At 41.0% G+C, this 21346-nt stretch overlaps 1 protein-coding gene across 1 annotated transcript in view; it reads right to left on the bottom strand.

Moving 5' to 3' along the window:
* Positions 1 to 20185, bottom strand: part of col7a1 (collagen, type VII, alpha 1) — a 68693-nt gene extending 48508 nt beyond the window's left edge. Inside the window, exons 1-35 of the mRNA XM_073467530.1 lie at positions 20122 to 20185; positions 19816 to 19996; positions 19555 to 19711; positions 19363 to 19456; positions 18481 to 18639; positions 18213 to 18370; positions 16809 to 16938; positions 16568 to 16687; positions 14473 to 14628; positions 13957 to 14076; positions 13697 to 13846; positions 10328 to 10444; positions 9918 to 10064; positions 9644 to 9769; positions 9384 to 9530; positions 8633 to 8755; positions 8065 to 8331; positions 7364 to 7507; positions 7144 to 7275; positions 6801 to 6947; positions 6359 to 6496; positions 6111 to 6260; positions 5890 to 6026; positions 4658 to 4784; positions 4377 to 4520; positions 3988 to 4157; positions 3666 to 3698; positions 3483 to 3509; positions 3343 to 3387; positions 3115 to 3234; positions 2960 to 3031; positions 2835 to 2870; positions 2682 to 2735; positions 1271 to 1345; positions 983 to 1096 (exon numbers count right to left, since the gene is read on the bottom strand). Coding sequence (XP_073323631.1) covers positions 983 to 1096; positions 1271 to 1345; positions 2682 to 2735; positions 2835 to 2870; positions 2960 to 3031; positions 3115 to 3234; positions 3343 to 3387; positions 3483 to 3509; positions 3666 to 3698; positions 3988 to 4157; positions 4377 to 4520; positions 4658 to 4784; positions 5890 to 6026; positions 6111 to 6260; positions 6359 to 6496; positions 6801 to 6947; positions 7144 to 7275; positions 7364 to 7507; positions 8065 to 8331; positions 8633 to 8755; positions 9384 to 9530; positions 9644 to 9769; positions 9918 to 10064; positions 10328 to 10444; positions 13697 to 13846; positions 13957 to 14076; positions 14473 to 14628; positions 16568 to 16687; positions 16809 to 16938; positions 18213 to 18370; positions 18481 to 18639; positions 19363 to 19456; positions 19555 to 19711; positions 19816 to 19996; positions 20122 to 20185 — 4281 coding nt within the window. The remainder of the gene's footprint in view (positions 1 to 982; positions 1097 to 1270; positions 1346 to 2681; positions 2736 to 2834; positions 2871 to 2959; positions 3032 to 3114; positions 3235 to 3342; positions 3388 to 3482; positions 3510 to 3665; positions 3699 to 3987; positions 4158 to 4376; positions 4521 to 4657; positions 4785 to 5889; positions 6027 to 6110; positions 6261 to 6358; positions 6497 to 6800; positions 6948 to 7143; positions 7276 to 7363; positions 7508 to 8064; positions 8332 to 8632; positions 8756 to 9383; positions 9531 to 9643; positions 9770 to 9917; positions 10065 to 10327; positions 10445 to 13696; positions 13847 to 13956; positions 14077 to 14472; positions 14629 to 16567; positions 16688 to 16808; positions 16939 to 18212; positions 18371 to 18480; positions 18640 to 19362; positions 19457 to 19554; positions 19712 to 19815; positions 19997 to 20121) is intronic.
* Between the last annotated feature and the right edge of the window lie 1161 nt (positions 20186 to 21346).

Genomic DNA, 21346 nt, shown 5'->3' with positions numbered 1-21346 from the left:
GTTCTCCTCTCTGCTGTTGTTGCAGTTCAAATTTGTTGCAACCCTCCTCCACCCCATTCACCTCCAGTTCATCATATCCAGTGCCCAGTCCAAGCTCACCAGAGTCCATCTCATCTCATCCAGATCTTTAGCAATCATCTTCATCTCATCACCACCAGAAGCAGCTCGGCTCCATCGGCGGGCTTTCCTATACTACTCACAGCTTCACCTTCCCTCTTAAAATGTAATGACAGTCACGATGGGGCCTAATTGCCAAAGACTTATTTTTCTCATCTGATTTGCACATTGCAATAAATATTTATTCATTAAAAACTAAGTCTCTCCTGATTGAACTATAGATGACAAAAAAATAATCTATTGGCTAAACTGACAACATCCAACCGGATTTTTTTATGCATTTGATTTTAAAATCTTTTGTTGTAAACGTCTGTGAGCAGTTCCGAAAAACAGCTGAAATATTTAAAGGTGCAATATGTAGTTTTAATCAGAAGAGACAAACCTTCATTTATCTATTTTAATTGCTGAATACATTGAACAAAAAACACAATTTCATATGATTTTACTTTGTCTATATTTGCAGGACCCTTCTAAGTCACCACAGTGTTCAGGGGACCTTATTCTCCTCTGGGGACAGTTTTTTTTATTCAGATATAGAAATATATCAAATAAATTAAAACATTTCTCAGTATTATTTGTATTATTACCTTATTAATATTGTAAATATTACCTTTCTGTGTTTCTGCATCAGTTTCTTTTCCAAAACTACAAACTACACCTTTAAGCTGCCAAAGCAAGTCTGAAAGTTTTTAGCACCAAATGCCAGGAAAGATTTCAATTAAATATAATTATATTACAAAATCTTGCTTGTTGCATCTTTGAAAGAACGTATCTTACAGTCATGAATGAATATCTCACAGAGCTGATGTCAGTATATTTAAGTTATTGACTGAAGTGGAGAGAGGCAGCAGGTGAGAAGGCTAACCTTGATAGAGAGTCCTGGTGTTCCTGGTATACCCGGGCGACCGTCCTGACCTGGTGTCCCCGGAACTCCTGCGGTGCCTTTGGCCCCGTCATTGCCTGGTCGACCTGGAGTAGCCTATGTCAAAACCCCACTAACACTGGTTAATATATAGGAACAACTTAGTACAACAAAACATCTATACAGCTACAGCTAGACAGACAGCTAGTTATCATGTGTCCATCTGGATAGCAATGATATGATCGTCTTAAAGTTGTTTAAGAACATTTCGCTTTCCAGTTCGTTTCTTACCGGTATTCCTGGGATGCCTGGTTCTCCTTTCCTCCCAGGAAATCCCCCTCCAGGTCCAGATGAGCCTGGTTCACCCTAAAGCATAAAAAAAGTACCATGAACACACAGACAATGCCATCTATTTGTTTGTGTCGTTTTTTTAATAGGACGGGATCTACAGTATTTTGGGTTTGTTCACTTTGTATTTACTGGATCTAGAGGATCTCATAAATTTTCTTTTGAGCCCCTTTGATTTTTGAATACTCAAAATTTGGTAATTTTCATCAGATCTATTGTTTGGGTTTATTTTATCTAGTTTCTTTTTTAAAAATATTTTGGTAACTTATTTTCGTTTCGTTTTTCATTCTTGCATTCAAGCACACAGTTTGTTTTTTTCTTTGATTTAGATTGTCAGCCATAAGATTTGTTTCTTTAGAGATAATGTGTATTGTTTCTGCGTTAAAAATGCTAAAAACATTTTCACCTTTGTTATATATTTTGTTGAGTTGTGTACTTACATTATCCTAAATGTTTCCCAAACCCAAAGAAATACATTTTTTTTATTCAAAGTAACAGTTTGTTTCATTTTGCCTAATGCTATATGCCAGATAATACGTCAAAGAGTGAGGAAGGACGTGTGCGAATGTAACTGAACATAACGTAAAGTATTAACTGGTCTGTAAACCTGATTTCAACATCACGTTATATCAGGAGAGATTTTCATCCACAATGTTAGCTGTTTAGCAATGAAGACAGCAACTCCCCTAATCCCACGCTACTTCAATAAATTAACAATCTACATATTTTGTTTTCATTGAGAGACACGTAGCGTCAGAAGTTACAGCATATACTGCGCCTTTAACTGATCTTGAATTTAGCACCAGTTTGGATTTACTGTTGGATGTTTTACAATTTGTTTATGTTGTGAACATATATATATATATATGATTCGTTCTTTCTGCACTTGTTTCTGTAATGTTATGCAAATAGTGTGAATGATGAAATTTAAAAGGTCCAGTGTGTAGGATTTAATGGCCTCTAGTGGTGAGTTTTCAGATTGCAACCAACTGAACACCCTTCGCCTCACCCTCCTCTCCGGTCGAAAGGCCCTCTCTAGAGTCAGTGTTTGGCTTGTTTGTTCTAGGATACTGTCTAAACATGGTGGACTCAGTCCTCTCCATTTGTAGATATAAAAGGTTCATTCTAAGGTAACAAAAATACAACGATTTTTAGTTACATTATACGCTAATGAAAATGTCATTATGAAGATTATGTTTCATTTCTAACAATAGATCCCTCTGAATCCCCCCTAAATCCTGCACACTGGACACACACATCATTTTGTTCTGTTCTAGGTGTCTTTCAAACTGCCCCAAACAAACTATCAGCACCTGTGATGTGGGTTAGGAAATTTTTAAAAACGATTACTCACCCTTTCACCTTTATCTCCCGTTGGCCCTTGTGGCCCTGCCACACCTGGTCCACCCTAAAACAACAAAAAAAACCCTTAGGGAGGAAGCAACGTACTTCATACTCAGAAGTCCATCTATTAACTCTGCAGGTCAGGAGGATGACGGTTACTCACTGGGTCTCCTCTGATACCAGGTAGGCCCTGTGAACCCTGCAGACACAAAAACAGCAAAATTTTATGACCTTTATGTTAATTCAACAACATAAAGATGTCCAGGAGTCCATGGTCCCTCTACTCACCGGGACCCCTGCATTTCCTGGGGAACCTGGTCGTCCTGGCAACCCTGGATTTCCATCAATGCCAGGAAAACCCTGAACAGAGAACAACCCATCTGTTACTTTATTCCTACTAAGGCAGGTTTTTAAATTTTTTGTACAGCTCTAAATCTACTTACTCTTTCTCCCTTTTCTCCTTTCACCCCCCCTGAGGGGTCAATAGGTATTGTTTGGCCTGGCTGACCTGGGCGTCCTTCAGGCCCTCTGGGGCCATCCCTCCCAGGCAAACCATCACGACCCTGCATCACACACACACAAATATAATAAAAACAATCAGTATCATTTTGAACGATTAGTACATTTCTGTATAGTGAGTTATTCATGTTCAGAGTGAATGAATAACTCACAGGGTCTCCCTTACGTCCATCTGTACCATCTCTGCCTCTCTCACCCTGTGGAGTCAAACAAAAAATGACACCATAACAGCTGAAAACTTAAAATACCAGAGAAGTGGTAAAAAAAAATTCAGCAACTTTCTGCACTGTACCCTTTCTCCACGATCACCCTTCTCGCCCTGAAAGAAATGGAAAACAGGAGTAATTCAGGAGGGAGGCGAATGCAAGGGAAGAGGAGAGAAAAACTTAAAGGGTGTGTCTGTCAGTCACCAAATCTGCAGTATGTTCATCAGAGCTAGGGCACAGTCTTTAATACACTTAAGAGAATGACTCACCTGTGGGCATATAGTACAGCCTGGCCCTGGAGGCTAAACAAAACAAGGACAGAAACATCAGGAAGAGATGAGAGAAATGGTTTTGTCTTATATCCTCCCTTATTACTTTAATTCTCTTTTATTTAAATAAAAGGTCACAAAATACCATGAACATTTGTCAGAATCTACATCCACATGTTGCATTTGTTTGTCAAATAGCTGAACTAGGAGGCACAGGATTATATTAACACAGGAAAGGGAAAATATGTTGTTTTGGTCGAGTCATTAGTGCGCAGTTGCATTCAACATCACGACTATAAACCAAACATGGTTTTCTTCATACCTCTGGTATTCTGGCAAGACCACAGAGCATGTCTGCCAGATCAGTATCAAGAGTGCCCAACTGTGCTGCATCACGGGCATACAGGATGTTCTGGATGCTGCCATCCGTCACCACCCGACGCAGCTCCTCAGTATCTGCCTGCTCCATACCCACTGCTAACACTGTCACACCTGGCAAACACATACAACAGACTGGTTTCAACGGGGCAGATTTTAAGATTTGTATGTGTAGTATATGACGTTCTTGTGGATTCAGTATTAGACACCAGTACAAATGTTTGTATACATTTCTGTTGCTGAAAGCTTGAAATTTTCCAGATGCAGCCAACTGTAGTGATCTAATAGGTGCTGGAAGTTTATTTAATTTAACACATGACTGCTCCCACATACCTGTAGCCCTGAGCCTGCTGGCTGCAAGTGTAAGGTTGTCAGCTGATTTTTTGTCTGCGATGATGACAACAGCACCAGGGACCCTCGGCCTCCGGCCAGCTGCAGGGCTCAGAAGATACTGTGTGGTGAATGTCGCCGCATCACCTGCAGAGGGAGACAGACAATATCACTGCCCACACACACACACATACACCGTAGAGCGGCTGCAGAGCTGCAGTTCAGTAAGTACAGAAACAACAGGGAAGACATCTATCAGAGAGGAGGGAGAAAAAAACACTGACCAATGTTATTCCCTGGGCTTTCATCAAAGGGGGTGGACTGGATCTCTTGGAGAAGTGTGTCAGACCGGGCGTGGCGATTAAGCAGGAACCATATTTTGGGTCTGTAACCGTACACGACAACTCCCACCTGAAACAGGCAGAAAATAATCAAAAAGATTGGCGGTCCACAGATAAAATCCTCTAAATGCACAATGCAGCTAAATTTCAGATGGAGGACCAATTTTTACAAAGTGTTTTTCGAAATCAGTTGTATAGATTTCGTGGCTGAAAGTATACAACTAAACTGTCCTGATGCAGCCAACTGTAGTGATCTAATAGGTGCAGGAAGTTAATTTCATTCGACAGATGACTGCTCCATTTGGTTTCTAGACCGAGTATAAACCTGCTGTGACGACACCCAATGGTTTGTGGGCTACCGTTTTTAAACCTCAATTTCAGCAGTACAGCTGTCCCCATATTTTGTTTTTGGAGCCGCAAGTGACCATATGTGGAGGAGAGGGTGGAGCTAAGGATGTCACTAACTGGATCTGACTGAGAACCAGTGGACACACTGTGGTAGCCACACCCCAATGTATACCCTGCTTTATCCCCTAGATCAGACCACAATCGACTAAATACACATGCTGCGGTATTGAAGATTTTAAACACCCATTAAGACTTTAATCTCATTAGGAAACTGTTTACTGAGGTGATAAATCAAGTGAGAAGTAGGTTAATTTTTCTCATAAGCTTACATACAATCAGGCTTCTTTCTGAAATCAGTGGATGCGCCCCCTGCTGGCCATTAGAAGGAATGCAGGATTAAGGCAATTTTACATTGGCTTCCCTTTCAGACTGAGAAGCCTCATTCATATTTGATAATCTTAGTCATTTCGGGTTTTATTTTGTAGTTTATATCCTCATGTCTCATGTTTCTCTTTTCACTTCCTCTCTTTTGTTCCCGGTATCTCTGTGTTGCTCCTCGTGTTTTCAGCCCTTGTGTTCCCCAAGCTTCTGGTTTGTACGTCTCATGGTTTTTGTATTTGTCTTTCATTCCGTTTTTTGGATTTGCCCCAGTCTGTCTTTGTCAGTTTTGTTGCTTGCACTTTGGATTTATATGGATTACAGCATAATTTATTAACAGTAGCCTTTTGTTCTGTCACTTGTCTGCTCCTAAGTGTTAGCATTTTGGTCCCATTTTTCCCAAACATAACCCAGTAAGTGTTTGAAACGTATTCTTCACGAGCATTTACCTGTGAGTCTCGGGGTCCGATAGTATTGAGCGACCCTGCTGCACTTGTAAGGAGTTCACGCAGAGGTCTTGTGAGGCTAATCCGATCAGTAGATGCCGGTACCAAAAATACCACATCCAGACGCCCGCCCACACACACTGTAAACATATAAGCAGGCAGGAATAAGTCACATATCATAAGGTATTGCAAGTATATGAAAAAAGCAGGTTTTCATGCATTACCAGTGCGTTCATCTACAGAGCTCTCTCTCCCGACTCCACTTGTGAAGGTGGGCTGCACGGTAAAGCGATATCGACGGCCCAAACGCAGTCCGGTCACCTGGTAAGAGCTGGATGCAGCGGGGAGCGTGACAGACAAGCCTCGACCAACATCTGAGAAATGTGAATAGGACAAACGGTTGGACTGTAGAGCAGGCATAGAAGGGTCTCAAAGAAATATAAATTATAACATGTATAATAATATGTTTCACCTGACTCGTCTCTCCAGCGTAGAATATATCCTGTGGCACCTGGTAGTGGATTCCAGCCAAGCCGCACAGAACTCTGGGTAATCTCCGCCACTCGTAAAGTTGTGGCAGGTACTGACGGAGCAGGGGTGAAGGCCCCAGCTGTATACAGAGACATTTCATCCAATACATTTGTCAAAATATAATATTTTGTATACGGTGCAAAATTAAATTATTGCACACAACATTGACAGTAACTTACACATCAAGTTCAAAGTCTTTTCAATAACTTTTAAGGTTTTAAATAGTGACTAAATAATGGCATGTGACATTAGACAACATATTGAGATCTACAATGTAGTATCTTATATTTCACTCTACTTAGCATTTGAGAACAACATTTTATTGAGAATTTACACAAGCAAATCTCACTTTCGAGGTTTATTTAAACAAAGACTAGACTCACGTGTAGTGACTCTGACAGACACAGGGGTTCCCTCTCTGTTCTGAACTAAAGCCATGACCTGCACCTCGTACTGGGCTCCGGGGTCCAACCGGTCTAAATCCACTGCTGTCACATCTCCCCCCACCACCTGACTCCTCTCTTCACCACCTACAGCAGCAAAAAGTCGCAACAATGAGTAACACAGACCGGCCGCCATAAAACATCCATCAAAAGAAAACATCTTATTTCTTATTAAAGTCTAACTTAAACATGGCATGCATATTTTAAAGGCAACTTCATGCTTTGAAAGAAACACTGATTATGTGAGATGAGGGAAAGTACAAATGGACCAAAAACGATCTACCGTCTGTTCTCCTCCAGGACACACGATAAGCCGTCGCTCCCTGCACACCAACCCAAGTGACTCGGACGACCTCTCCACGGGTCTCCTGGACTTGCAGTGATGTCACAGTGCCAACCACAGTCGTATCTGACTCTGAAGGTCAAGACAGTCACACGTAGACAGGTTTCTCCCACACTCTGTACAACAACGATAATGTGTATTGACAAATTCAGTTTGTTACCTGTTCTGATTACCAGCGTGGCAGGACTTCCCTCTCGAGAGCCACTCAGTGAGGAAACTAACACAGTGTAAACTGAATCTGACTGCAGTCCATCAATGGTGAAGGAAGAGACGTCGGCAGGCACGTTACGAGTTGTTTCAACTCCTGCACCAAGAAAAACATGAATGAAATGTAGACATTTGTTTCCTTTTACAACTATAGATACAAGAGGAAAGAGGGTGCTGTGTTTGGATATATTTTATGTATGTAAAATACTGAGTGTTAATTTTAATCAGAGTCAATTCAGTTAATTTTTTCAGATTGGATTTGTTTGTTCCACTTTTATTTCATTGTTAAAAATTAGTTTTTATTGGATTTTATTGGTTAAGTATTGATTATATTATTTTTCAGGAATAAGACATGAAGTTCAAAATAGGTATTACAATACAAACACAACATTTTGTGATGGCAGTTGACCCACAGTCATTGACACATCCCAGTCTCAATAAATATATGTACCATGACTCCTCAAGATTAAAACTAAAGACATTTCCTACATATTTTCATTCTATTTTTGTTATTTTTGTTAAAACACAATATTTTTTCAGTTAGTTTTAGTCATTTTTTTATTTTATTTCAATAAACTTTAAATGTTTTTTCACACCTAATTTTCATTTTCGCTTGAATTGACTATAATAACTTTGATTCTAATCACTGCTTACCGTCATCACGACGCCAAATGACCTTATAGCTAGTTGCCCTGGTGGAAGGTGACCACGCAATGCGTATCCTCTGAGATGTGACGTCAATGATGCGAAGGCCAGACACTGATCCACCATGGGGATTAGTACGTGAAGACAGCGTGACCACCTCTCCGACGCGCTGATCAACCACAGCTGCAACACCAATTACCAACCCCTCATCTGGTCGCAGGTTGTCTATGGTATAGGCCGTGGCCTCGGCTCCGAGAAGACGGGACTGCTCCGCACCTGCGAGGCAGAACATGAGAAAACGTAAAGTCATGCAGATAAAAAAACTGACTACAAGCCAAAACACAGAGAGGAGTGAAGATATGAAACTTCAAAGTCTGCTGCCACCATTTTTTTAAAGAACAATTGTACAAGAGACAAAATACACTTTTACCCACTATACTTATACACATTCCATTAACAAAACAGCAGGAAGCAAAATATTATATTATCTGCCTCCTTGAGGCCCAATTACTGCATGTCAAAGATGAATGCATTAATTTGTGATTCAAAAGGATAAACTCAAAGACATAACACTTACTGTTGCCTTGTCTCCAGGTCACCCTGTACCCCGTTGCTCCACTCACAGCCGTCCAGGCAATTCGAATCCTCCGACTGTTTGCGTTTGTCACTCTGAGGTTAGTCACTCTGCCAGCACCTTGCTCTGAAATAATGTATAAATCTATATTTCACTTGAAGAGCAACAACAGGGACAAAATGGTTCTTCGATAAGGCTATGGGCTTTCAAAGATACTGTATTCACAAATAGTTAGACACATATTGTTCAGTTCAGTTCAGTTCATTTTCTTGACCGCTTTATCCGTGAGGGTCGCGGAGATGTTACCGCTTTATCCCCCCTTTCAGGGGGTTGCGGGGGTTACTGGGGCCAAATCCAGTTTTCATATGGGCGGAGGTATATATAGACACATATTGTATGTTGGGTAATCTGGTAACGCTAATACTGTGTATATACACAAGTGCTAACAGCAGTCAGGGTTCCCACACCTTCTTAAACATCAAATTCAAGATTTTTTCAAGGGCTTTCCAGGTCCAAATACTTCAAATTCAAGGACTCAACACAACATAGTTTGAGACACGGATCAAGGATAATTACTGTTACACCACTGAATTTTTTTATAATGAGAACTAGCAGGCTTTACATTAGCTCACAGACAACAACAACAACAACAACAGGAGTCGAGAATTAATTATATAGGAAATTAGATGGGATTTTCTGGTTTCATCAACATAAAGACATGATGACAGGAACACATTGTCACTGCTCCGCCCACCTGGTTTGATGGAGACAGTAACTGGGTCTCCTTCATTTGTCCCCACCAGTGCTGTGACACTGACACCATAAGACACTCCCACTGTCAGATCTCTGAGGTCAAGGGTCGTCTGGTTTCCAGGGATACTCCGGATTTCCTGTGTTCCCCCTGACAAGACATAAAACACACAGACACACTGTTTTCACAAGTTTTCATTCATAATTGGGCACAAAATACATCAAAATGAATAATAGAGTAACAAATTAAATCAGTCAGTGTACCTTGTGTGTTCTGGATTATGATGCGGTACTGCGTTGCCCCGGCTACACCCGTCCAGCCGAGTCTGACAGTGCTGCCCAGAGACTCCACGACTCTCAGGTTGGACACTTTCCCCACTGGCTGTTCCTCTGCACTCATGAAAAATGTATCGAAGCACATAGAAACTTTCGAGCATATATTTGTACAAACATATTCAGAACTGGTTGGAATTTAACCCCAGCACTTTTATGAGCCATAAATCAAACCAAACTCAGAGTTTAGTGCCCCCTTACTGACCTCTGGATGCGGTGGAGACAGGTGTGGCCTCCTCACGACCATCGTACAGGGTGAACAGGGTGATGATATATTCTGTGTTGGGCTGAAGGCCTGTAAGCTCGTAGCTGCTAGTGTCTCGAGGAAAGGACAGTCTCTGGACGCGGCCACCTGGAGACAGAATAACGACCCAAGATCAGTGCATCTATACCTACTATATGTACTTTACCTTCAGCTTAAGGAATACTTCCTACTACTTGCAACTTAAAAGTGGAGGCAACATGTCAGTTAAATTATGTATAATTATAATAATGGCATAATAAGAACTTGTCCATCTTCTTCCTTAAAACTGCAAAATGTTATAACTTGAGAACAAAAAGAGTACAAAATTGATAAGTGAATGTTTAAGCGTGCGTTTGACATTCAAATCTGACCTTCCCCCTCGCTCCACTGCAGGCGGTACCCTCGAGAGGACTGAATGATTCTCCAGGTGAGGCGAATAGAGGAGGGGCCGCTGGTAGATGCTCTGAGGACCTGCTGCTCCTGACGCTCTGAGGGAAACACATATTACATAACATGTCATTTGTCATAGGTAAAGCTCTATGCCCATCAATCTATCAATAAAAAATCTTGGCGGGTGGGTTCACATTTCTTCAAGTCTGTCGCTAAACAATACTGAAATGCCTATTTGTACACTGAATGGTTTACTGGTTGCTGTGAACAGTGATGGAGACAAAATCCACAGTACCTGTTCTATTTAAGTCGTCACTTTGGGACGTGGTAAAAGATGTGATGAGCATTTTTTATATCTTTTAAATTTCATAGACTAAATGATAAATCATTGTTGGAGTTTTCCAGCTTCTTTAGCTTCAGCCTACATAGTCCACACCTAACTTAATCACCATATTCACACACAGACACACACACAAAACAGCTTCAATGGTAGTAGTTGCTAAACATTTTAGATTTCATTTGATGCTTAGAAAATGCTACTGCATAAATAAATGCTCTGAGTGCCATTATGTAGAGCGTGGTACAGAGTGTATGAGGTGTGTCGAGAAGCATAATGAGAATTGAGGTTTAAGCACCTGAGCTTGTTTGTATCTCAGAGGCCCCGGTATATTACAACAGTGATCAAAACCGTTCCCACACCTTCTTAAACAGCCAGTTCACAAGCTTCAAGGACTTTCAAGGGCCAATTCCCTCAAATTCAAGGAGCCAAAGTGGCATAGTTTGAGACAGGGATCAAGATAAATCACTGTTTAACACTGAGAATTTTTATAATGAGAAGTAGACGGCTTTACAGAAGCTCACAAACAACAATTATAAAGAGAAAGAGGCTGTGAGAGGCAGTGATGGCAGAAAACTGCAGGAGAGACACATGCAGACACCAAAACGTAGCCTATTTACTAATGTTGAAAAAAATGTATATAAGAACTTATATGAACTAATTATATTAAGAGCCTCTTGGATGACAGGTGAAACATCTTCAAGAAACTCATGCAAGTCCAGCTGCTTTCGTATACCACTTAGATCTATTTCCCTTGTGTTCTCTTTTTCTTGTGCTTGTCAATGCACAAACCATCAACTGAGTGAACGCTGTGTTCATGTGTATGTGCATGTGATCGATTACATGTGATGACAGAGAGAGATGATACCATCAGGTCAAAAGCGGCTGGGGGGGCTGACAGTCTACAGCTCTCAGGGGCTGTAGCCACTCTGTGTTGTTTTCTCTTTGATTGACCTATTTCATTTAGCATTTTTAACACTGGCCTGTGTTGGAGTCAAGACCACCTAAACTAAAACCAAGTCATGACCAAGAACAAGTGTATCAAGAAGACTTTGAGGGCTTGAGGCCAAGTCAAGACCAAGACAAAGGAAAGGCAAACTGAGTCATGTCAAAGACCGGGCCAGTGAAACACTTACAGTAAGATCTGGAACAAGCAAACCATAGGCACTCCTCAAACTGATCTGAAAAGTCCAACCAAACACCAACAGACAACAAATGAAGATTCCTCTTCAGTCACCTCTTTTATTGCCATATATAAATATATACTGTATATAAATGTGTATGTATGGGTGTACCTTGAAAAATGTCTTCATAAAATAATCACCAGGAATTGCAGAGGAATTTTTTTGTGGGGATTTCCCTTCGTTAAATACAAACACTTGCATTCCAGACAACTCAGAACACATAAACTTCCAACCTCCTACTAGAAAAGGTACAATAGTACAACACTGGAAGTTGGAATTCCTACTTGTAAACTCGGGCAAATTGATCTACCCTGGCTTCATGAGGGAGCAGTTGTCCGTCTGATGTCACACAACAGTGGCAGCACCCATGTTGAGGGAGTAGGATGAGTTTGTAGACTACAATAGGCTAGGAATAGAATATTTGGATACATTTTAAAGTGCCGTCTGTTTCCTCATGTGTCGTTTCCCTCCTCTATTTACTGTTCTTGAAATAAAATCCATAATCCTCTTTGTCTCCAAGAAAAGCACTAGTAAAAATGCGTTTGAATAAAGACCGAGACCTTCGAAAATTATCTTGGGACCAGTCTGAAGAACAAGGTAAATCTCAAGTACTACAACACTACAGGCCTGATACTCCAGGCCAATCAGTGTGCCAGGCCACCAGGAAAATCTCCTTCTGTGGCAAAAATTTAGCACACAGGTCAGTCCCACGGATAAACACTTTCTCTACATGTATACTACTGTTTATGGCCACAGGTCTTGATGGTGGTGAACATAAACCCACAAGAAAGTGTCCATGGAGAGCACACATGTCAAAGAAAGAAGTCTAAAGACCAGTGAGTATTAAACACCCACTGATGCCCCTGTTAGGTCTGACAGTCAGACTATACACAAACTAACTGAACATTTACACCAGACTGCATTATATTGCTTGATTTAATGCCATGCAAAGCTATTAAAGTGGTTGGTAATGAGGAAGAAGATAAACCAAAATCCTTTTAAAAAAAATGCAACTTTACATGTCATGCAGTCTTTGAAATATTGTTCAAAACTTAATTTCTGGCATCCTACGTGTTAGAAAGCTTAGTGGTATCGATGAATATTAATAATCACATATTTGTAAATTAATATGGTGTCTTCATTCAATCTTGTCCTCACTAAAAGCCCCAAAAAGTCCAGTTTTTTTCCTTATGAGACGGAACAGTCAACTCATGACAACCACAGACACAACAAACAGTTGTTTCTCTGCCAGTTTAAACAGGAACAAACAAGAGAGAAACAAGCTGAGTTGAAGTTTAAGGTACTGTGGTGTACAGTATGTAGACAACTATAAATATCTCATTTCTTTGATAGCAGAAAGAGGCCACACAGAGGTTTTCAGTTCTCCAGTTTTCCGTGCCAGCTCTCTGGTCGATGCAGTGACTCAGCCTTCATTCAAATAACACTGGTCCGACTGAAGCGACACCATATGGGCATTTCTCACGAGAGACAGATGGCGTGTGTGTATAATGAGTGTGTAGGTGTGCGAGAAATGTTCCTCAAACTGAACTAAACACTAACATGTGTAGGTTTATAGAAGAGAGACAAACAACGGGCCAGATTATTGGCTGTCTTCTCCGTCTCTGCTTCCTGTCCATGAAGGCAACCACTTATTCACAAAGCTAGTGTGTACGACGACTACAAATCTGAGAAACAAGGGACACAACAATGGAATGGAATTTAGTGTATTGTGGCAAATAACTGTTTTGGTGACTGTGTGTTTAACTGTGAGAGAAGCATCCACAGAGCACAGAGAGTGATATTCTGATGAACTCTGTAAGCACACCTACCTATTTTGAACCTGGCCGTCGCTACAGGGCCCTCAGTGTTGCCTTCATACAGCGGGATGACAGTGACGATGTACTCGGTGTCGGGCTGCAGGCTGGACAAAGTGTGAAACTCACTGTCACCGGCAACCTCCACAGTCTCAACATTTCGACCTTTGTGAACAGAAAAAACAAAATATAATTATGTGTACGCAAATTAGTTTGAAAAAAAACCTTACTGGTAGATATGCAAGACGTTGTTTGATTGTCAGCTTTGTCCTAACCTGTAAATGGTCCCCACACCAGACGGTAGGCCCGCGCACCGCTGACAGCTCTCCACCGCACGCGCACGCTGCCCTCTGACTCTGTCTCCACTGCTAACTGCTGCACCTGCTCAAGGCGCACTGACACATGCAAAAATATGAACACAGACACACTTTTCACAAACCACAACAAACACCATATGTTTAAATCACTACGATCCCACTAAGTTATACATTCAATAGGTACCTACGCTATAAAGTGTGCTTACAGGTCTTGGGGAGTTCTACTGCATATGTGAAAAAAGTAGTATAAGGCCTTTTGTGTCTCCAGAGGAAGCTGCATGTAATCTGACAAATTGCCTCCAGTGATGTCACTCAGTGGCTACAATGCTAAGGATTGTGGGAAATGATTTTTGGTATCATGAAACCCTTTAAGGAGATAGTATCACTGTACTGTATTACTGTTCATAAAATTTATCTAACACTTAATACAACATAACAGTACATTATTATTAAATGGCCACAGGGTGGACTCACATGTTCTGGCATTGAGGATGGATGGGGATGCAGAGTTTCGGGGGAACAGGGGGTAGAGGCTGATGACGTATTCTGTGTCGGGCTGAAGAGACTCCAGGAGGACGGATGTGGAGTCCGCAGACAGAGACTGTTCCAACAGCTGAGTGGCTGGCTGACCTGCTCATCCAAACACAGAACAGACAGGACACAGAATTGGAGTCCAATTATTGCACTTCATCAGACAAATTAGCCGACTACAAGCTGCACAAATATGTGTCCTCACTTCATTAAGTTGACCTCATTCTCACCTCAGAGCATGAAGCTTCAATATGGCAACAAGCCCGCTGAAGAGAAATATTGTTTGGAGTCGGTGCAAAATTTCTGTGTTGTGTGTACATCCTGTATAGGCTCGCATGCACACTTGCTAGAACTGGCAGCAGCAGGAACAGGTAGAAACATCACACCTCTCATTACAGGATACACGCTGACCTCATTTCACACACACATGCCAGCCTAACTAGTCAGAAGAGGAGCTCCGTGTGAGACTGGCACTCCTGCCACATGTTCGGAGGGAGAAACTGTTTATATCAGCCCTCAGGGGCCACTCTCCTGAATCATGTTATAAGAACCCAGACATCTTGACACTGTTATGATCCGCGCCACACCCTGTCTCTATAAATGCAAGTACAGAATTACTGCCGATCCATGACATAAGTAAAGGTTTTCACTGTCTGTTAAATTTCAAGACTGGTGATGATAAAATGTATTTGATATTTAGGTAATGATTGAGCAATAAAAGTCCTTACTGACAGCCAGTGCCTGAGGGAGGTAAGGTGTTACAGAAGCTCCTGTTCCTAACACTGAGCCTTGACAGCTTATTTTACGTTTTTCTGGAATCCTTCAACCTGCCAAGATTAGATTAGATTATTCTGTCGCAACTGACAACAAAGACCAAGTACATGGTACTTTCTTCCTCCACCAGTCACTAACTATTCTGCCCTTTGAACTAAATGGCATCCATATTACTCTGGCTGAGTCATACAAATGCTTTGGAATTTGTCTTGACGGCAGACGTTTCATTCAGACTCATTTTTAACATCTGGCTCAGAAATTAAAAATCAAACGAGGCTTCTTGCAAACTTTAAAACGCATGTGAGTTTTCTTCCAACCGTGAAACTATTGTGTAGTCAACCTTCATGTCTCTGAAAATATACTCTATTGTCCTGCTGCGAGTGCATTACACTTTATCACAAATTTCCTGCTCATTTCTGTTCTCAGTTGTAGCTTCCAAACTACCACACCAGTGATGTCATTTAAATCTAGCAGCTACAGTACAGAATACAGTAACTACCTAACCTTGGTCATCCCTCATATACAGTAAATGTATAGTCGTTTCAGGTACTCTGCGCCTTTTTACCCTCAAACTAGATTCTGACATTCCCCTTTGAGATTTTAAAGCTTAATTATCTGATGCTTTCCATGATTTTATTAATTCCTTGTTGTTGTTTTTTTACTTGTTGATTGTATTCTTGTACAAAAAGGGATTGTAATCTCAATGAGACCACCTGATTAAATGAAGATTAAAAAGGTGCAATATGGAAGGATTGGCCTCTTGTTTAATTTATACTCCAACAAATAGGGACAGCATCTCACCAGAGAAACTGCTACATCCATTCATCCAACTATATCGACTGTAGCCACTGTTAATTTATTAGCTCAGTTAGCCTTGCAGCTAGTGGAATTATGTTCGTGTTTACACTGCTAGCACAGTAGCTTTGGACTGCTTGGAAAAAGAGGCTTTCAGGCCCGGACCTAGCTGGTTAGCATACTAGCTTCAATACACATCTGTGCAACACAGTACAAAGATGTCCTTGACTTAACATCAAAATTGTTTTTTCTTCACAGTCTATTGATATGTTTAAAATTCAAATTCTGACATATTGCACCTTTAAATAAATGTTTAAAAGACCTTTTAATAAATGTTTAAAAGAGGAGGCATTGCTAATAAACTGTAAGTGTTAAAAAAAACACTGATGCAACAGTCAGGCAGGGAGAAAGACAAAGACAGAGAGAGACAAACAGGAAATATAAACAAAGGTCAGTGTGTATGCCTGACCTCTAGGTCCATAGGTAATTTTGTAGCCCTGGACAGGAGATGAAGGCTGATCCCAGCCCACAGAGAGAGAGAAGAAGCCTGCCTGGATCAGACGTAGACTGGAGACCCCTGGCAAAGACCCTGTATGAGGAGAACAAAACATTGCAAACATTGCTGCCGTATGTCTAATGTGAGAGAGGCTGCCTGACATTTTGGCAGATTTCTCTCTGCTGACATCTGCGTCAATCACTTATTCACTCACTGGTCCGTTGCTTGGCAGAAACAGACTCTCCCACACTGTTGGGGTATTGGGCGATGATAGTCACCAGGTAGTCGGTTCCTGATCTCAGCTCTCGTGCTGTGAAGGTCCTCTGACTAGCAGAGACAGTCTCCTGCAGGGGAGTCAAAGAGGTCATCTTTGTAAAGCTGAAGACAAGTTTTTGCAAAGTGACTGACAGATAGATAATGATACATGGCATTCTTTTGTCCTCATCATGTCTCTTAGGTGCAGAGAAGGGAATTTTAGTCTTTGCTCTGCCAAACTTTAATCTCTACAGCATCTACATGATGAAGATTCACTCATTAGACAGGTTTATACACAGCCTGAAGGCACATGTTTCTCTCGCTATGCACGATTGACTTTGGCTCCTTAAACTCCATTTACTACTTCAATCTAGGTCACACCAGTGCTCACCTTCATGTGTCAGAAACAGTGCTGGGGGCAATGTGTTACTTTGTTAGAGTACTCAGATTACTTTTGTAACAAGTAACATAAAATATTAGTTTTCCAATTCAAGTAACCAGTTATTTCGTTAGATTTTCAAATAAGCAGTGTATTACTTTTTAAATATTACAGTATTTCTCTGTTCTTTTTTTGGCCATTAATTGCTAACGGACCATTAATCATAAGGATCATGTGTGATGAAACATGATGCCTTGTAGGTGCGATGATTCCATGTTTTATTGTCTTCATAGAGGCTAGTGTAGGCAGTGCAACAGCCAACACTGGCTACATTGACTAGGTATGAAAGGTACAGAACAAGCTGGAACATATCTCTCTGCTGAAACTAAATCGCAAAGGGCTTTTCATTTTTGTTAACACATAAGGTACACACAGGTATTTATTCAAATCAAATCACTGAAAAGCTGCTGACGCTTAAATAAAAATGTGTCCGGGAGGATTCTGTGACGAGCAGTCATGTTTCCCTGTCTCATCATTTTTGTCCTGTTTTCTGGAAAAATTGCCAGTTACCTATGTACCAGCCCCGGTAACAGGTACACACTAAGAAGAAAACTAAGTAAGTAAAGATCAAGCAAAAGTAAAAATGTCATAATATTTTCTGAAAATAATCAACCAACCACAATATACAATCTGCTTCCTGTTTACACTAGCAAGCGCACACCCATTACATGTGAATGTTCGTGTGATATGTGTTTTTTTTAGGTGTGTTTGTACGGGAGGAGATTTTTTCTACGGTGCTTAAACACTCGCCTAGATCATTTTATGTTTCATAACCTTGTTCTCAGGAATATCCGTGTTCTAGTGGCCTTCGAGTTACTTTTCACAGTAGGTAAATCTGTAACGTAACAAGTTGTTTTTTAAAGGCAGAACTCTTGTAATGTAACAGGTTACTCATCAGAAAAGTTCTCCAACATCTGGACTCACCTGACGCAGTTCTGCTGTGATAGGCTGACCCAGGCCGGAGAGTGGCACATATTGGACCACGTAACCACTCACGGGGCCGCCTGCTTGACTCCAGCGAAACCTGAGAGAATCAGACGTCTGGCCTGTGAACTGAATGTTGGTCGGACCAGAAAATGCCTCTGAGAGGAGGGAATGGGGGGAAGACGGATAAAATTAAATGCAGGTTTGCAGTCTGACAAAGTCATAATATCTGTGTGTATTTTAGTACACTGGTGATATTCTCACATACCATCGCTTGCATAAACTCCTCCTGCCTTTGAACACACTCGGGGGCTCACAAGAGGAAGAAGTGTGTTCAACAGTTTGAAGTCCCCAACGAAGGAGGTGAAGTCGCTGCTGGGCTGTGAGGATATCTGAGCCAATTCATTTCTGTCTGCACTCTTTACACCTGACAAACACAGAAAAATTGACAAAGTTAAAAAAAAAATCACAGTGGCTCATAATCATGTCAAAAACACATGGGCTGTACCCCTAATCTAATTGTTTTATATTCAAAGCTTTTACTGAGGTTTTTGAATGAAGCTTCATAAGTCTGACATCATATTTTATTCACCCTAAAAAAAAATCCTCAAACAAAATTATCAATTTGAGGAAAGCAATTAATCGGATTAAATGAGTTAATCTTTCTTATTAAATCAGCTTTCTTTAATGAATATAACAACTAAACAGTGACATCTTGATGGAGTGCCAAGTGAACGCAGATCTATAATCTACAGATACAAATCTTATCTTGTACGCTTTAAATAATTTACAATAATAGTGTTATAGTTGAAAGGGATTATTTGTCATGTAATAATAAAAATGGTGCTATTAGATCGCCCCATTAATACAGGCGTGTGCCTCCCTTAGTGATTGTCATACGGGAGAGAAAAACGTTTTCTACTGCAGTGAAAATGTTTGTTTGAAACTCTAAACGCCAACAAATATGTTTTGAAGCTGTATATTTCGGTAGATCAAATACTGGGTTTAAACAAGATAAACAGACATGCCAAAAAAAGCTGCGCTGCATTTAAATGTCAGCTTTATTGAATGAGACTTCAAAGCTTCAAACTATTCAGTACAGCCCCTGAAGTACAGCCCCTGAAAAACAAATGATGGGTGAGACACCTACCGACGGCAAAAATATGCACTCCTTGACTGCGCAGCTTCTGTGCTGGGTCCTGCACGCTGTCCTGTGACTTCCCGTCTGTGATCAGGATGGTGATCTGACAGTTAAGGAGGTCGAATTAGAAAAACAAGAAGTTCTGTCTTAATTATGCAGTTTTATGATAATAAAACATAACAGAATGGCTGCTCCTCAGACCTTTGGGACGTCCCGACTGGACGCAGGGTTGAAGAAGTTATCGGCGACAAACTTGAGACCAGCACCAGTGCGCGTGTTTCCACCCTTATAGTTGAGATTCTGCACAGCGTTGACCAGCTCAGTGCCGTTCAGGTAGGTAGTAAATGTAAATTCAACTCTGGAAGGAGAGAATGAGTATTAATACATAACTCTGCACCTACAGTTAGATACTTTGTTATTGCCTGCGCAGGTAATGAGGTAAACATTACTCCTGTCAGTCACCTGGAGGTGTCACTGTACTGTATGGCACCAAACCGTATCCCTGACTCGCTGACAGAGCTGGCAAATGGCTTGATGATTCCAGCCATGAAGCCCTTCACCTGCAGGAAGTTAGGTCGGCCAATGCTGGAAGACCCATCGACCAGAAATACAATATCTGCTGCTTGCACATTATTACACCTGCCTGCAAATACAAGTGATGGAGAACACAAGTGAGCACATAAAAACTTTCTGCACACAAACTGACACATGAGGAGAACTGTTGGGGATGACGCTGCAGATGGGAGGAGAATTGTGAGTTATTTATACCCTGAGCTTCAGCCTGTTTCAGGGAGGACAGGAGGACAGTCACAGTAAGAACCCAGCTCCACATCTTCACAACCTGGGCACACAGAGGACAAATACATCTTTTCATGACATCGGAAAATTCGAATGGTGCGATGCTTTAAAATGTCCTGTTAATAGAAAAATATTTCCATTTACTGGTACATAAAAACATTTTCAGTATACATGCAAGCAGAGTTTAAATTGCTTTGTTTTTGTTATAACTACTACCAGCTCCTTCTCATTTCCTCATGTCCCCTGGTCATATTAGTCTCTGAGTTGTAACCATCCCGTTAGAGGAATTGCTGCCGTCCCTCAGCTACTTTCTATTCATACCCATCGAATTTCCTGTTTGTGCCTGATCTTGTCACTTTCCTGTTCAGCTGTGTCCCATTAGTCGTTTGTTCCTCAGCACGTTATTGGTAGTTCAGCCCTGTTATTTGTCAGATTGTCTTAGACTTGTGTGACTTGTGCGTACCTGTTCCGACCCACCTAGCATCTTTGATATCCTGCCTGCCAGCCTCAAGCCTTTGAACATGCTTTCTTCTTCTGTCTGTCTTACTACCGGGTGAAGTCTCTTTTAGTATAATAAAAGGTCCGGTATAATTCAAGGTCCCATATTCTAGAAAATTAGATTTCTATTTCTTTTTTGATTATAAAGCAGATTTAGGTGATATATAAATACTGTAAAAGTATCAAAATGCTTTATCCGTGAAGCAATGCACAAAGCCCATATTCAAATTGTGCCTTTAAATAAACTGTCAGGACTCAATATTACCTACATCATGGCCGTGGTTGCAAAAACACCATCACCAGTGGAAATCGATGCATGCTCAAGCCTGTAATAGCTGACCAATCAGAGCAGACTGGGCTTTTGAGCAAGGGGCCTTAAAGAGACAGGCACTAAAATGGAGCATTCAGACAGAGGGTGAATAGAGGTGCTGTAGCAATGGACAGTATCAAAGCTTTAAAACCTACTCTAGTAGACACCCAAAATAAAAGTTTGAATCTAATTAGCCTAATATGGGACCTTTAATATTACCATGGCTGATTATCTTAAAATAAAATATAGTCCTATACACCCTGAAGCCAGGGAGAATATTAGATTAAACATGAACTAGTATCATGAAAACTCAATACTAACATATTGTCAGACTTATGTGCAACAACCCGTTCTCCCTGACCTGCAACCCTGAAATTGTTGATAAAA

This window comes from Pagrus major, chromosome 6 (genome assembly GCF_040436345.1).
Source record: "Pagrus major chromosome 6, Pma_NU_1.0".
NCBI classification, from domain to species: domain Eukaryota; kingdom Metazoa; phylum Chordata; class Actinopteri; order Spariformes; family Sparidae; genus Pagrus; species Pagrus major.
Note: the sequence above shows the minus strand (reverse complement) of the source record. Positions and strands in the feature narration are given on the sequence as shown.